The sequence below is a fragment of the Hippoglossus hippoglossus genome, chromosome 7 (assembly GCF_009819705.1).
Source record: "Hippoglossus hippoglossus isolate fHipHip1 chromosome 7, fHipHip1.pri, whole genome shotgun sequence".
NCBI classification, from domain to species: domain Eukaryota; kingdom Metazoa; phylum Chordata; class Actinopteri; order Pleuronectiformes; family Pleuronectidae; genus Hippoglossus; species Hippoglossus hippoglossus.
In genome coordinates this window covers 12,176,551-12,191,468 of record NC_047157.1, presented here as the reverse complement: position 1 = coordinate 12,191,468, position 14,918 = coordinate 12,176,551, and the positions used below count along the sequence as shown (strand labels likewise).

The 14,918-nt window shown below is 40.5% G+C and overlaps 1 protein-coding gene and 1 long non-coding RNA gene across 4 annotated transcripts; one reads left to right on the top strand and one right to left on the bottom strand.

The window, feature by feature from the left end:
• Positions 1–305: 305 nt before the first annotated feature.
• LOC117765372 lies at positions 306–1,581 on the bottom strand. The gene is made up of 3 exons (XR_004614564.1): positions 1,305–1,581; positions 530–611; positions 306–431 (listed from the first exon to the last, which is right to left on the bottom strand). It is a non-coding gene; the product is annotated as an uncharacterized LOC117765372 (long non-coding RNA).
• Positions 1,582–3,323: 1,742 nt separating this feature from the next.
• Positions 3,324–14,632, top strand: znf362b (zinc finger protein 362b). Of its 3 annotated transcripts, none has more exons than XM_034591917.1 (9): positions 3,324–3,874; positions 6,083–6,146; positions 6,462–6,690; positions 7,192–7,296; positions 7,928–8,246; positions 9,333–9,557; positions 10,211–10,289; positions 10,444–10,602; positions 11,479–14,632. In XM_034591917.1, the coding sequence occupies exons 2-9, from the start codon at positions 6,084–6,086 to the stop codon at positions 11,593–11,595; spliced, it is 1,296 nt and encodes a 431-aa protein (XP_034447808.1). In that variant the 5' UTR covers positions 3,324–3,874; position 6,083; the 3' UTR covers positions 11,596–14,632. The 3 variants fall into 3 exon arrangements, with proteins under 3 accessions (XP_034447808.1, XP_034447809.1, XP_034447806.1); XM_034591918.1 differs by having other exon boundaries at positions 6,435–6,579; XM_034591915.1 differs by having other exon boundaries at positions 3,326–3,874; positions 6,435–6,690.
• The last annotated feature ends 286 nt before the right edge of the window (positions 14,633–14,918 follow it).

Here is a 14,918-nt window from a genome sequence, read left to right as displayed (position 1 = left end):
CAGAATTCCCTGCTGTAAAATAAAGCTTTCCATTCCATTTTCACACTGCTTCAAACATCACTGATTTTACTACTGCAAATCTACAAACTTAATTGCATTTGGGGTTATTATAATTTTCCAAACCTCATGAGAATGACATCAAAAGTTACCTGCAACATGTGTCTCATCATATTTTCACTTAAATAACCATAGATTAAAAAAAAAAAAAGAAATCACCAATATGTGGGTGAAGTTATGAGAGTGCACAATATCTCACAAGCTACTCAGCATGTGTTTCTATCACTCCACCCGAGTGAGATACTTACGTCCACAGCTGCTACACCGGTGGCACTTTCTAATAGTGTTTTCAATCTCTGTGTATTCCATATTTCCACATAGTTTACATTTGTAATATCCAGGTCGATTGTCACAGCCACCGCTTTTAAAATACCCTGGTGGAGACCCGCAGAAAGGAAATATGTTAACGTCATCATTTTACTATAAATGTACAACACAAAATCAATGCATACAGCACCTCCTCATAGCTTACCAGCCGGGCAAATTGGATAACATGAATTCATGTTATCGTTACTCTGTCCACCGGAAAGGACGACAAGTATCAGAAGAAAATCCTGAAATACACAAGAAAAGAGGTTTGAGGATCTAAGGGACGATGTGGAAATGTCACTTTGACACAAAAGCTGCTTCACAAAAGGGCTGAAATTAACCGAGTCTAAATTTGGCTTTTTCAAAATGTTCATACACCTTAGATATCTAGCTGGTTTTCTGTTTCTTAAAGAAGTATATTTCTATTGAGTTCCCAGGTTATACTTATCACCTGCCTTAATCCACACCATATATGAACACTAGTATCAGAGTCAGAACACAGACAGAAAAGAGGGGGGAAAAGGCAACTTCACATCGTCAGCGAGCGACTGCACTTTGGACATTAATTGGCTGTCCAATAATAATAATAAGTATATATATACATCAGTAAAAGCATCTTTCCTCTTGCCTTTTAAATTATTATAATTTTTTTATTTTCATTACCAGTCACAACAACAGTGAGATTGCACATACAGTGTAAATCTGTCAAACATGTCCTCAACTCAGGTGGTTGTAGATTTACCCGCGCAGTCACACGTTTACTGACCTCCTATAGTAATAATGGGATGTAGGTTACTGCATCACATTCTTAGCATCAGCAGTAATGTGACAGCGGTTCCTCTAATGAACACTGACGATGATCCAAAATCGACTTAGAGACAGGTAATGAAAGAACATACAGCAGATCCAAATAAAACAACTGAACTGGATAAACTTACCAAGACAAGGTCCATGTCCAAAGAGTGTAAACTGCAAGGAGGTTAAACAGACATTAGATGAGTGTGAGTAGACTTATCACCAGGAGAGGATGCGACGAAATCCACCGAAAGACGGAGGCATTCTTACGTTTGAGACTTCTGTGAATTCCAGCGAAGCTGAGTCAATTGCACCATATTTTGTGTGTCACAACCTTTTCGGCATCAGTTCTTTGGAGACTTCAAAGAACTGGTGCTCGTAACAGGAAACACACAAACACACACACACACACACACACACACACACACACACACACACACACACACACACACACACACACACACACACACACACACACACACACACACACACACACACACACACTAAATCGTACCTAAACTTATGACTTACATGTCTTTACCTTAGAATTTATTGATTTACATTACGGGTACTTCTTTTTTGTCCCCATGAGGAAAATTGTATTGTATACTCTGCTTTTTGTTATTGTTACCAATCAGTCTTTTCTATATTGGTTTATGTATCACTTTGATCATGACATGCCTTTATAGTTTGAAATATATATGTAGTTGAATGAAAAACTGAATATACATGTCCACATAATAAGATCAGACTACGCCATATCAGGTTAATGTGGGAATACTGGTGTCCATGTAAACGTGTCCACTAAAATACTGTAGAGCATCATTCTCGCTGTCTTTGCATCTTCCTCCTCTGAAGCATGTGACGGTTGTATTTGCAAGTTTACAGAATATACAGTTTTTAATTTATTGATAATACTGAATTTATTATTATTTATTATTCATTTATTGTAATTAAGTTTGTATGCTGTACCTTTAGTTAAATAGAGGTAAACCTGCAAAAGATACCAGAACTCCCAATGGTTTAGATATGACTTTTGGCTCGTCACTTATAGGTGCTTGTTCTCCTTCTGTGCTTTGACCTCCACATTTTAAAAGTTCTCATATAGAGCATTATAATGAGGATGAGATCGTAAAGTATAATTTGCAAATTACAGCATCACTTGGAGCAAGCTCAGCAAACATGATTTTCTTGGTGACAGTTTGTTTTTACATTTTGTTCAATTAACAGTCAGGGTTTTGTTTTTGTATTATATTATTTCTTTTTAAGGACTTTCTAAAGAGACAATCAGGTACTTACAACCCATCCAAAATAAAGGAGGAGTTTGAACCAAAACTAAAAGGACAGCCCAGATCACCCCTGTTCTTAAATCCCTACACTGTCAGCCAGTAAGCCACAGGATTGGATTTTAAAGAATTTTAAAGCTTATTTTGGAATCTGTGAGTGGAGCTGCTTCTAATAAATAACGGACATGATAGTGCAATATAACCCTGTGAGACCACTGAGGAGTGGTCTGCCAGTGATACCTATAGGGCAAAGTCCAAACAGGAAGAAGCAGCTTTTAGCACACTGAACCAGTTCAGTGTGAACCTTTAAAGGTTCAGTTTGTAGAATCTAGTGACATCTAGTGGTGAAGTTGCATGTTGCAGATGAATACCCCTCACCTCACCCTCCCCTTCCAAACGTGACAAAGAACCTGTGGCACCCTTCAGTTGTCATAAAAACTCAAAAAGAGTTTAGTTTGTTCAGTCTGGGCTACTGTAAAAAACATGGCGTCCTCCATAGAGAGGACCCGCTCCTGATGTAAATATTACGTATTTAAATATAAAGGGCTCATTCTAGGGTAAAGAAAACAACAATTCGTACAATCAAGTATCCAATTTCTGCCAATAGATCCCCCTTCACCTAAATATTACCCACTGGACCTTTAAAAACACTCATTAGAATGTAATGCTGCAATTATTATGTACGTGTGTTTCCTAAAAAAAACTAAAAACTATATTTTTTCCCATGCATAATTTAACGAGATATCCCTTTAGTAAAAGAAAATGCAAAATCAAAAAAATATTCTTATTTTATATTATTTATTTATCCTTTTTTTTTTAATCTATCTAACTTCTTTTCATCTTTACACCAATTTCTTCTACTCTTTTTATTCGTTTTTTTTATTTCCATTTAGTTTTGAATGTCCCTGTACATCACCTTGCATCCCTGGTTATGAAAGGAGCTTTATAACTGAAGCTGCCTCTGCCTCATTCACTACAGGGATGTTATGAGGACAGTAGTGGGCTTCATGTCTTCGTAAATGCTGGTATTTTTTTGAGTATTGTGGTTTGTGCTATTTCAGGCTCTGGAGTCGGATGTGCAGACTGACATCCACCCAACACGCGGCGGAGAGAAACCTGGTTAAATTCATCAGAAACGCACGGGAGCTCCATTAGACGTGAATAAACTAGGTCAATCGTGCAAAAAAAAAAAAAAAAGGAGAAAAAACCCAAAGCGACATTAGCAGAATATTTCCGCGTGTGTGTGTGTGTGTGTGTGTGCATGTGTGTGTGTGTGTGTGTGCATCGAGCCTGGAAACACAGCAGCACCCAGAAGTGAACAAAGCGACCCGGAAGCGGTGGTGGGACTGGAGGCAGGCAGAGACAGAACATCAAGCTTTTATATTAAAGCTGCGCTCGCAACACAATATCTGCAGCCCGGACACAAGGTATTTGTGCATGTTCCTCTCGCCTCTTCGCCGCCGTGCATTTCTCACATTAGCCGAACGCTCGCCGGATGCGTGCGATCGTGCACAAAAAAACGCAGCCGCTGTCCTTTGATTCGCTCAAAAGTTGCAGGATGTGAAAAAAAAAAAAAAGAGCAGAGCACCTAAAAGTGAGATTTTGAAGACGATGGCACAGCGTCCGTGCGCCGAGGCGCGGCGGTGTGCGCCGTGTTCACCTCCACGCGTCGGTACGCTTGTGTTTTTTTTTAGGAAAAATCGATGTCTGCATCTGGTCCGTCTCCGAGCCGCTCTCTGTGCAGGGCATGGTTGTTGTAGGAAGTGTCAGGGTTTTTTTTCAGGAGCTTGGGGAGGCCGGGCTATTCAAACCTGCATTTCGCCGTAAACAATCCTTCGTGGCTTTGACGCGATAAACGCACCTTTTCGTGTCCGCCTCGGTCGCCTCTCCTCCCCGCCAGCCTCCCCGCCGACACTCGCTCCTTTAAAAAAAAAAAAATATTTTGTGAGGGGGGTCTGCAGAATATGGCGTCCCGCCTTATAAAAATAAGGCTGCCATTTTTGTTTCCCTTTTGTCTGGAAATGTTTTAAGCAAACTGTCTGAGGATGTCTGAGACGCACCGGGTGGGAGGCTCCGGCCGCGCGGTCCTCCATCAGTCCGCGTCCAGAGGTGCAGCCCAGACACAGACATGTCCGACCAGTCCACGGTGGAAACTTTCTGCTTTTTTTTTTCTCTGCCCATTTCCAGCGACGTGCACTTATTCCCTCAAATTCAGCCCCAGACAAAAGGATCACAGACACCGAGGAGATGCAGCTCCGCCACACTTCTTTTATTTTAAACACAGGGAATATTTCTCGGTGACATTTTTTTTTTTTTTTTTTTTACATTAGTTTGACCTGTGTTTATTTAAAAGGTGACAGTTTACACTGAGGGCCCCCATTTACATACTGGGTTATTATTCTTACACTGTCAAAAATGAGCTGTGTTCTTTTTATCTAATGACAAACTGTTGTTAGATTTGAATTATTTGATTGACATTTATTAGTTTGATCTGTGTTAATTTAAAGGTGACAGTTTACACTGAGCTCTTAATTGGTTTATTATTCTGACACTATGACGTTCATATCTAATCACAAACTATTAGTTTTTAATTAAATGTTTCGACGTGTATTAGTTTGATCTGGTGACAGTTTACATTGAAACATGAGCAGGGACATTTTATCTTTTGACAAACTATTATTACTTTTTAATTTATTCATTTTCAATTCCAATGTGGCTGCAGATCCCAGATCAACTCTTGTCTATATCTCTAATGCATTCTGCTGTTAAATAAATCTTTACCTCATGGTCCACTTACTGTATTTTTCTCTGATCTGAGTTTGCTCATGACACCTGAGCAAACCTCATCTGCTGTGTGAAACTTAAACCACAGTTTTTTAAATCTTCTAATACCTGCCTCGGAGTAATAACATTGTCTTAAATATGAGTTTGACTAAATTTAAATGTATTATGTCAAAACTATTTGATTTATTTAAGTTTTAAAAGCCAAAGCTACAAGTTATCTACCGATATATGTGACCTCATACTTGCACACACAAAGTATTTTTTGTCGATGAAGCCAACCTAAAAAATAACCTTGGTATTTGCCCAAAAGAAAATTGAAAAGTGACAAATGTGTAATTATGCGAGTCCTTTTGAAATCATTAGTAACTTTTATGGAGCTGCCAGTTTCACCTTGTGAAACACAACAGTTATCAATGTGCAAACATTCTGATACGTGCAGACACGAAGAGTCCCTGAGCAAAGACTCCTCCCATTAGGAAAGTTAAATTGTTCCTCATGCTTTGAAATAGCCGGTGGAGGTGCCTGCGCAGCCAGACGACGGTGAATGTGGTAACGGCTAATGAGATGTAGACTGTATTTCACACTGGCGCTAAAGAGAAATGCTTTGTTTTTCTAGTAAACATGAACCCTTGTTTGTTGTGATGTCATGATATTCATATTTGCAGCTCCACTCTGTCACATTAACACACATTACTCTGTCTTTCTTTAAACACGTCGCAGTATGAAAAACAAGTGTTTGGCATCATAATCTCATCTCTGACCCAGACCGACATACTTGTACTGACACAACACCTCATTAAATATAACTTAACTTTTGAATGTGACTAAAGTAAAAGTTTTCTATGTTGCAGGATGGCAGAGCCACGATTTAACAACCCGTATTTCTGGCCGCCACCGCCATCCATGCCCGGCCAGGTAAGTCCACATGTAACATGTAGTCAATTGGGACGTTTCCAGCTTTCATTGCCATGTGTTTCCATGTGTGAATGTCTCTTCAGCCATTCGGCACACGTGCGTCACAGAAACTGACTCAGACAGAGAATCAGCCACAGCTCCTTCTCGTAGATGGAAAAAGGAAAAAACAAATGAAATGGCTTGTACTGTGTGCTGTTCAGCGTGTTTCTGTCCTGGGATGTGGGGTTCACCTTTTTGAGGGGCATGAATGACGTTCACACACGTTGAGCATGACGTTAACCCTTTCAGCTGGATAACCTGGTGCTCATCAACAAGATTAAGGAGCAGCTGATGGCCGAGAAGATCCGACCCTTGCACCTGCCGCCTACCTCCAGCCCTTCCCAGCAGACTCTGCTGTTGCCCACCTCGAACCAGGACGGGGGCAACCAGCACGGTATGTCATTGCAAAAGCAGCAGCAGTTGTTGGGCCACCACCCGCAGGGACAGGGCTCTGGACAGCCGGACATCGCTCTGCATGCTCGCCCCGCCTCCAGCTCGGGACAGGGTAGGCCTGGATTCTGAACCCCAGTACATTTTTAAATGTAGACCCAAATGTGTCACTAGCATGAAGTGTGAAAAGCTGTCAAGTATCAAAAGTTAGCACCATGTGCCGATTTTTAGACTTTTTTTCTATTCTTTGATCAGAAATCTTCTGTTTTAAATGAGGAAACTGCTAATTTTAGTCTGTCTTTTATCCAGAGAGGCAACTGTATGGCTGTCCTTATCAACACAACATTTAACACCAATGCACTGGGTTGTTCGGCATACTTTATTAGATGAAAAAGAGGGGTTTTGTAAAACAACAAATGTATGTGTGAAGTGAATTAGGTTGGTTAACGAAAACGAAAACACAGCTGCCATATTGGCGCAGGTAGCAGAAAAATGTGAAATGAGCCCGAGTTGTTTGAGGGTCTCTGTGGATCGCATGGTGCAGTACGAGGTCTGTCTACTTCAAAACACAAGTGACTGATCACCCATTAAAATGCTATCACCTGACAACTTCCAGATGGATTAATGGACGACAAGTCAGGGGTGAAGGCTAAAGGATTGTGGGAAGACTGGCACATGAGACAGCTTGGCGAGCAAACTGGCCGCATCAACCATCGCTCAGGTCAGTCGGTCTCTGCGCTCTGTTATGCCCTGTTCGAGTAGGAATACTCAAACTGATACACACAAAGTGAATTTCAAACATTAAACATCAAGATCTTTAGTCAAATCAGTCCTGAGGCTTAAAGCAATAAACTGAGAGACTACGTATCGTGCAGGATGAATAGTTAGTGTTCAAACAACACTTGGAGAATAATACTGACAGAAACAGTTTTTTGATTTTCAGGCTTGTACGAGGAGTATGGGCCATTTAAAGGGAGAAAGAAATCCAAGATTTAGTGAATGAAGTTATTTTTTATCACAAATAATGAAAATATGAATCAGCACCACATTCTCCTAAATATCAGGAAAGAACCACATGACTTTGTGGAGGGGGACATTTTTGATAGTGTTTAAGTGTGAGGTTATCGTTGGTCACATCTGCGTCATATTCAAAGAGGTGTCATAGTCTCTCAAAAAAAACGATCAGATTGTTAATCATTTGGATCCAGGAGTGGAACTTGCTGCTTATTTCCCGAAAACATTTTTTCTTCTTTATTATCCTAATGTTATGAGTTTTTGCCATTACACCACAATCAAATTCACAACCCATGTGTGTCGTGCAAATATAATAAACGTGGTTCCCACCTCCACAGCGCTGGCTCCCTCATCCCGACCTGACAGCCACATCATCTCCGAGGCCCTGACCCCCACGTCCCCAACCTCCAGCCTCCAGAACCGCCTCGGTGGTGCCCCCTCTGTGAACATCCTCTCTGGGCTGGCCAGTGGTCCGGGCATGGACCACATGAAGGTTGGCGGCCTTGCAGGACTGTTGGGCCCCCCACCCAAGGCACCCCGAGGACGGAAGAAGATCAAAGCTGAAAACCCATCGGGTCCTCTGCTGGTGGTGCCCTACCCCATTCTAGCTGACCAAGGCTGTGTCACAATTGCACCCAAAGAGGGCAAAATCTACAGGTGGGACACAGAGCAGCTCCGATTGTTTCAGAGTTGACTGCATCGCAGAGGGAAAGACGTTTACTCTTAGTGCAAAGCCAAACGATGGATTTAACCGAGGTCTGCGAAGCATCTATTTGGCGGAGACAAGTTTGGTGTTAAGTAGATTTAATATAATTTAGTTGCGCTCGTCATCAGTGAGGCGTCATTAATTTTTCAGTAGGTCTCAAAAGCAGCGAGTCACATCATTATCTAAATCGTCAAAGTTCCAGCTGCCAAACTTAATCAATTCTCAGTTACTTTCCAGAGTAAAACTTATAGCAAAAACTGGAGGTTACATAGACCAGGTAATAACATCCGTCCTGAGTGATCCGATCACAAGTGGTCAGCACTGAACGCAGCTCTGAACAAACCCAAACGCATCATGAATGGATTCTGAGATCTGATCACTCAAACCACATTGGGAGTTGGTCTGTGACGCCTGTGGCCACATTGTTCAAAATGAATGTTTATGCTTCTCAGTGTCCATACGTTGAATTGTTTGTGGCCACCGTCACATTATCGACACAGACCCAGACATGATGACTTATAGTAGACTGACAAATGACGTACGTGATCATTTGCATATAGAGCAGGGGAAGTGAGAATCAGGAGATTCTTTCAGGACGCATTTTAACGTCAGGGTTGATCAGACGGACTTGGAGCTGACCACAGGACGGATGTTAACACCAGGACCAGAGCTACAGAAGATACCTTTAGACCTAACTAGATACTAAACAGTTCCCTACTTCATTAGAATGAAACTCCACTTTGGGTTTGGTCAGGACTTCTACCAGTTCTACTAGAGGTGAATAATATAATTGATTATGACTAAAGTTTGATAATATTTTTTCTTTATTTGTCTCGAAAATAACAAGTGTTTGTTGTATGGAAACAGCAATGGTTTAATACTTTAATGATTTTACATAGAATGGTTGTTTTAAGGTTTTAATTCAGACAATTACTTCATCAGTTTAATCACAAAGAAATAACTTCCTTAGTCAAATTGACTGAAGCAGCCTGGTCTGATCCCGTTTCTGCATTTCCCCCTTTGTCTGTGTCCCAAAGATGCAAAGTGTGCCCACTCACCTTCCTATCCAAGTCCGAGATGCAGATTCACTCCAAGTCTCACACGGAGGCCAAACCACACAAGTGTCCCCACTGCACCAAGACGTTCGCCAACGCCTCCTACCTGTCGCAGCACTTGCGCATCCACCTGGGGATCAAACCCTATCACTGCTCCTACTGCGAGAACTCCTTCCGTCAGCTGTCACACCTGCAGCAGCACACCAGGTCGGTCCAGCTGTGAACACTGAGGGGGGGGGGGGGATTCAAGACTTTAACAGATGTTCGTTCAGTGGTTCACAAATGTGTACAGCATTTTGAAAAGTCATGTTGATGTGTCTTCCCTGATATGAACGCTGCCATCTTGTGCATTTGGAATCCGAACCTGGTATCGAGGTCCAACGGATGGATACACACGCTCGACCAATCATGAGTCAGTCTCAGCTGTCGATCACGATGTTTCACTCAATTTTATAGCAGAAAATAACTAAACCAAAACGTATCAGAAAACAAACATCAGTGGGACAAGAACTACCTAAAATGACAGAAACCCTCGTTGAGAAACTTTTATTTGAGGTGTTCTTCGGCTTTTTAGTTTGGTCCATGTCCCATACAACAACACAGAGAAGGCAGGGGTTTTGACATTGACTGCATGCAGCCACCGGGGGGCGATCGAGACATCGAGCCGTGCCGTCCATCTTTATAGACAGTCTATGGTTTGGACTAAAATATGCACTGATAAGTTTCTGGACGTGAACTCTGCCGTGAAATTGCTTCGGCCTTGTTTCGATGCACTTTTGCAGTTCAACCGTTGATATCGCTCTCATCTAAGTCGGTAAAATGTTGTTCTGACTTTGTTTTATCTGCGTCTCCTGCTGCAGAATCCACACCGGCGACAGGCCTTATAAATGTGCTCACCCCGGATGTGAAAAGGCTTTTACCCAGCTGTCTAACCTCCAGGTCGGTATATCATCACACATCTTACTGTTGCTATTACCCAACTACCCAGTTCAAACTTTGCAGTAAACGTATAAACAAATCTAAATGAGTTCAAATTTAAATTCCTGCTCTCACATCTTTTCGTCTGTGTTTTTTTTTTCTCTCCCCCTGACAGTCTCACCAGAGGCAGCACAATAAAGACAAGCCGTACAAATGTCCTAACTGCTACCGTGCCTACTCAGACTCCGCTTCATTGCAGATCCACTTGTCAGCGCACGCCATCAAAAACGCTAAGGCCTACTGCTGTAGCATGTGTGGCCGGGCATACACCTCAGTGAGTAAACCCTGACTTATCTGTTCAGTTATCTCCATGGCCTTTGATGACACTCTGGTCTGAAAGTAGTTTCCTGTTTGTGATTTTTTTTTAAACACACATGTTCTCACTTTTGTTCAAAGAGAAAAGCAGTGACGTTTTTTTTTTATATAACCCAGAGGGTCCACTTCTCATTTTGGCATTTAATAAGTACCAGTTACTTTTACTAGTAAACAAGGGTGGTAAGGATTCATGTTTAATCTCTTTTTATCAGCAGGTTTAAACAAATGAAACTTTTCAAAACCATAATAAATTAAATTCAAGACCTATGTCAAGCACAACAGTTAATATCAGAGTTCCAGAATTACTTACACTTCACCTTAATTCAAGATGAAGTGAAGTAGCCGCGTTACCTCTCAAACTACTAGCAGAGACAGCCGGTATCGTCGTTACCGTAATGAGATCAATCCGGTGTTTATAAGTTCTTGTCTGTATATCTGTGTCTGTGAGAAAGAACTAAAACATGCAGAAATGTTAAATCAACATAATTATTATTAGGACCCATCTAAAACCTAGCATGTAACATTTTAATGTGTTGAAGACTTTGTCAGGCTTCAGATTATTACATTTAAGACCCTACCTTTTTTAAACCCCGTCTTAAAGCCCATCAGGCTATAAATCCGACAATTGGCACATAAAAAGAATGTTTTTTAAAATCTCAAACCTCAGACTCTACACATGGTGGTGTTTCTAATGTGCTGCGTTTGTTTCTGTCATATTTTACACAGTAGATGAAACATGTTTGAGCTGATGGACGAGGAAAGAAAAAGGGTTCAAACGTCAAAATGTGATTTATGTCGTCTTGTGACCATTTGCTGTGTTTCCACGTCTTTGCAGGAGACCTACCTTATGAAGCACATGTCCAAACACACGGTGGTGGAGCACCTAGTGAGCCACCAGTCGCCCCAGCGGACCGATTCCCCAAACATCCCCATACGGATCTCCCTCATCTGAGGCCCCCCCCCCCCCGACAGCCCGGCAGCAGGTCGGATTCGGAGTCTATGTTCGGCTGGAGCTTGTGAGGCCCTGCACCCACGGCCATCTACATAAGGCTTACATTGGCATTATGACAGCTGACATACATTCAGACCTATACACTTTTTTTTCACATTACAACGATCTTAATGTTGTAATCAGTCCTGCTAAGATCAGTGAAATCAACTTTTTCCCCTCGTCAATCTACACCAAGTGCCCCAATATGACAAAGCAAAAGTGGAAAATTTGTATTTGAGCTTACCTAAAGTGAACGGGTGTGTCGCTTCCAAGTTATGTACGTATAGCACAGTAACTATTTCCATCAAGGCCCAACTGTCCCCTCATGAAACCACGTTTAAATTCACTTTATCAGGATTTTGCACCAAATTCCACACGCTCATAAATATCAGTCCCCAAAAATATGCTTGATTTTTTTACTTCAAGATCCAAAATAAATCATGTATCTGCCCCAATTCTATTTATGTGGATCTGCACTCACCCATAAATATCAGCCCCCTAAATGTGCCTGGTGTTTTTTCATCAAGAACCATGAATTATTCATGGAGGGAAACAAAAATGTAAAAAAACACACCTTATGTCAGATAATAAATTCCTAGATCTGCCCCTTCTTGCAAATCCTTGGCTAAACTTGGATGAGTTGTTAGTGGACCATGTCCCGTCCTTCAATCAAGTTTGGTGGAAATCTGTTGAGTAGTTTTTTATGTACTGCTCATAAACAAACCAACACACAAGGAGGGCTGAGAACACAACCCTGTTAGTGGATCAATGGAATTTAAAAATAAGAAAGAGGAAGCACCTGAATTAAATGTCAAGTGTGAAAATCGCACAAGTGCAAGCATTTCTAAAAACCCTGTCTTTACTGTGATGATGGGCTGCTGAGTGCAGATTGATGAGGGGATTAATGAAGAATTTAAAACTACATTAGCTCGAGGCTGTAACTTAAAACTGTGAAAACAGTGAAGAGGTCTGAAAACGTCCTGAACGCGCTGCGAGCGCTCAGCGCTAGATTCAGCGAGCGGACCGCCTCAATTCGTCCCGACACAGGCCGTCTGTCGTAAATGAGCACAGCGTTATTTTGTGAATGTAACAATACAGCTAGATGTTGTCCTGAGGATCGAGTGGCAAAGAATGTCTTGCGTCAGATCTAATAAGCACTTTCGTAAGCGTCATGTAAACTGCCGGATGCATTGGCCATCAGAAATGTTTTAGTTAGTTTGTTTTTTTTTCCTCTTCCATAAAATGGGTTTCTAAAACGTGCCAGATGATATTTGCCCTTATAAAGAATTGCGAAAGTAGAAAAAAGAAAATGTTTGCTGGGTGTATTCTGGAGACATCCAAAGATAATCTTAAAGCACTTTTAGGCCTCGTGGTTTTGGCTCAAATTGTTTCAATCTTGTTGGATGGAAAATGCCAAAGGGCATTACTTGTGGCAGCTAAGAGTACCGACTGTGTATAAATAACAGTGTTTCTGTTACTTTCTTTGCTTTGACTCACATTTTCGGTGCAAGTACACATTTACAGGGTCGTCTAAATTTGAAGAAAGGCAATCGGTAGATGACAATTTCAACGTTTCATGATTGTATTAACAAGGTGTACTGTTGATTTGGGGAGGGAAGGAAAAAAAAAAATAGAGCAACACGGAAGGGAAGAAAGATGAATGTTTTTTTTATTTTATATCTCCAATATCTTTCACTCCATATTTGACATATTTCACTTTTACGGCACCTTTTATGATCATAACACATGATCAAACAAACACTGCTTTTACATTGCGTTCTCCCTCACGTCCTCAGAACTCGTGCCATACACAATTATCCTTGTTTCCAAGAGAAAGCAGTTCTCTTCATAGTTAAGCTGTCTGTTCAGTTAAGCTTTTATTTACTTAGTGTTAGAAGTATTTTGTCGCAGAGGTTGAAAACATTGCACATGCATCGATGCCAGCTCTACTTTTGAATACACATCAAATTTTAAATCGAGTGGTCAATTTTTAAATGTCGCCGCTGGACCAAAATGTGAAGTTAATGAACTCTGACTCTCCCCGTTAAGACCTTTTCTTTAAGTCTTTAATAAGCTTTACCCATTTTTAAATAAACTGCAGTATGTCATATTCCATAGGCCTATATTTTGAGTTTGTGGAGTTGATGCTTCTCCTTTTGATTATGTTTGTTCTCCTTAGTATTCTTTTTATTGTACACAGTATTGTTTGTTGTATTTTTACTGTAACTTTAAACTCTGGATGGTACTAATAGGGTACCCTGTGTTCTTCAGGGCACTTCAGAAAAAAAAAAAAGGTGCTACAGCTAGTTGTTATGATTGAGATGGAACTGAGAATAATGTAAAATACATATACAGTATATAGTATGTTTTCAAAAGAATTAAAAAAACAACCTATTACTCAAGCCACTGGCCTGAAAAACAAGACATTTTACGCCAACAACAGACCCTGCCTCTTCAACTTTACTCTCTTTTGAGATAGTGGGAAAATGTACATGTTGCTGTACTGTAAAACATGTTACTCATTTATAGAACCTATTTTTAAGTTTTCATCAACACGCTCTGTTTGGGTTTTTGTAAGAGCTTATGTATGGACTTACTGTAATTATTTTAGTCTACCCGTATGTTATTAATATTCATGTTTTATATCAGTTATTTCCATGTAAGCCTTAACTGTTCTATCATCCCATTTCCATGACTCTGTATTGTGTTCTGCAGTATTCAATCGTGTAAACATTTTTTTTTAATTTTCTTTCCTTCCGCATGGAGTTCCTGAGCTGTAAGCTGTATGATAACTGTTTAACCCATGTTCTCGATGAAAAGATATTGCGTAGATTTATTACACTTTTTCCTGTCTTGCATTGTGGTTTCATATACAGTTTCTAGAACGACTAAATATGCACAGCCAAGACTGAGAAGTTAAACTAAGGTTATCAATGTTTAAAAAAGGAAAAAAAAGCTTTGTATCTTTACCTTGTTTAATAAACAGACTGTTACAAATTCGTCAGTGATAACTCGGCTTCACTGAGACGTGATCCTGCCAACAATTCTATTTTTTAATCATAGTGAGCGAGGTGAAGGAAAAATAAAACCAAGTACTCTGTTTATTTATTTGCTTTTATTTATGAAAATAATTTTGTTGAAAAAAAAAAAAAACGTATTTACACAGCTACATCACAGCTTACATGTCTGTCGCGTAATAGGCTTTTGTTATTACATGTGTTCACGCAGGCAGCAGCAAGATAAAGTTGGACACTTCATCATTTCAGGCACATTGAAAACAAAAT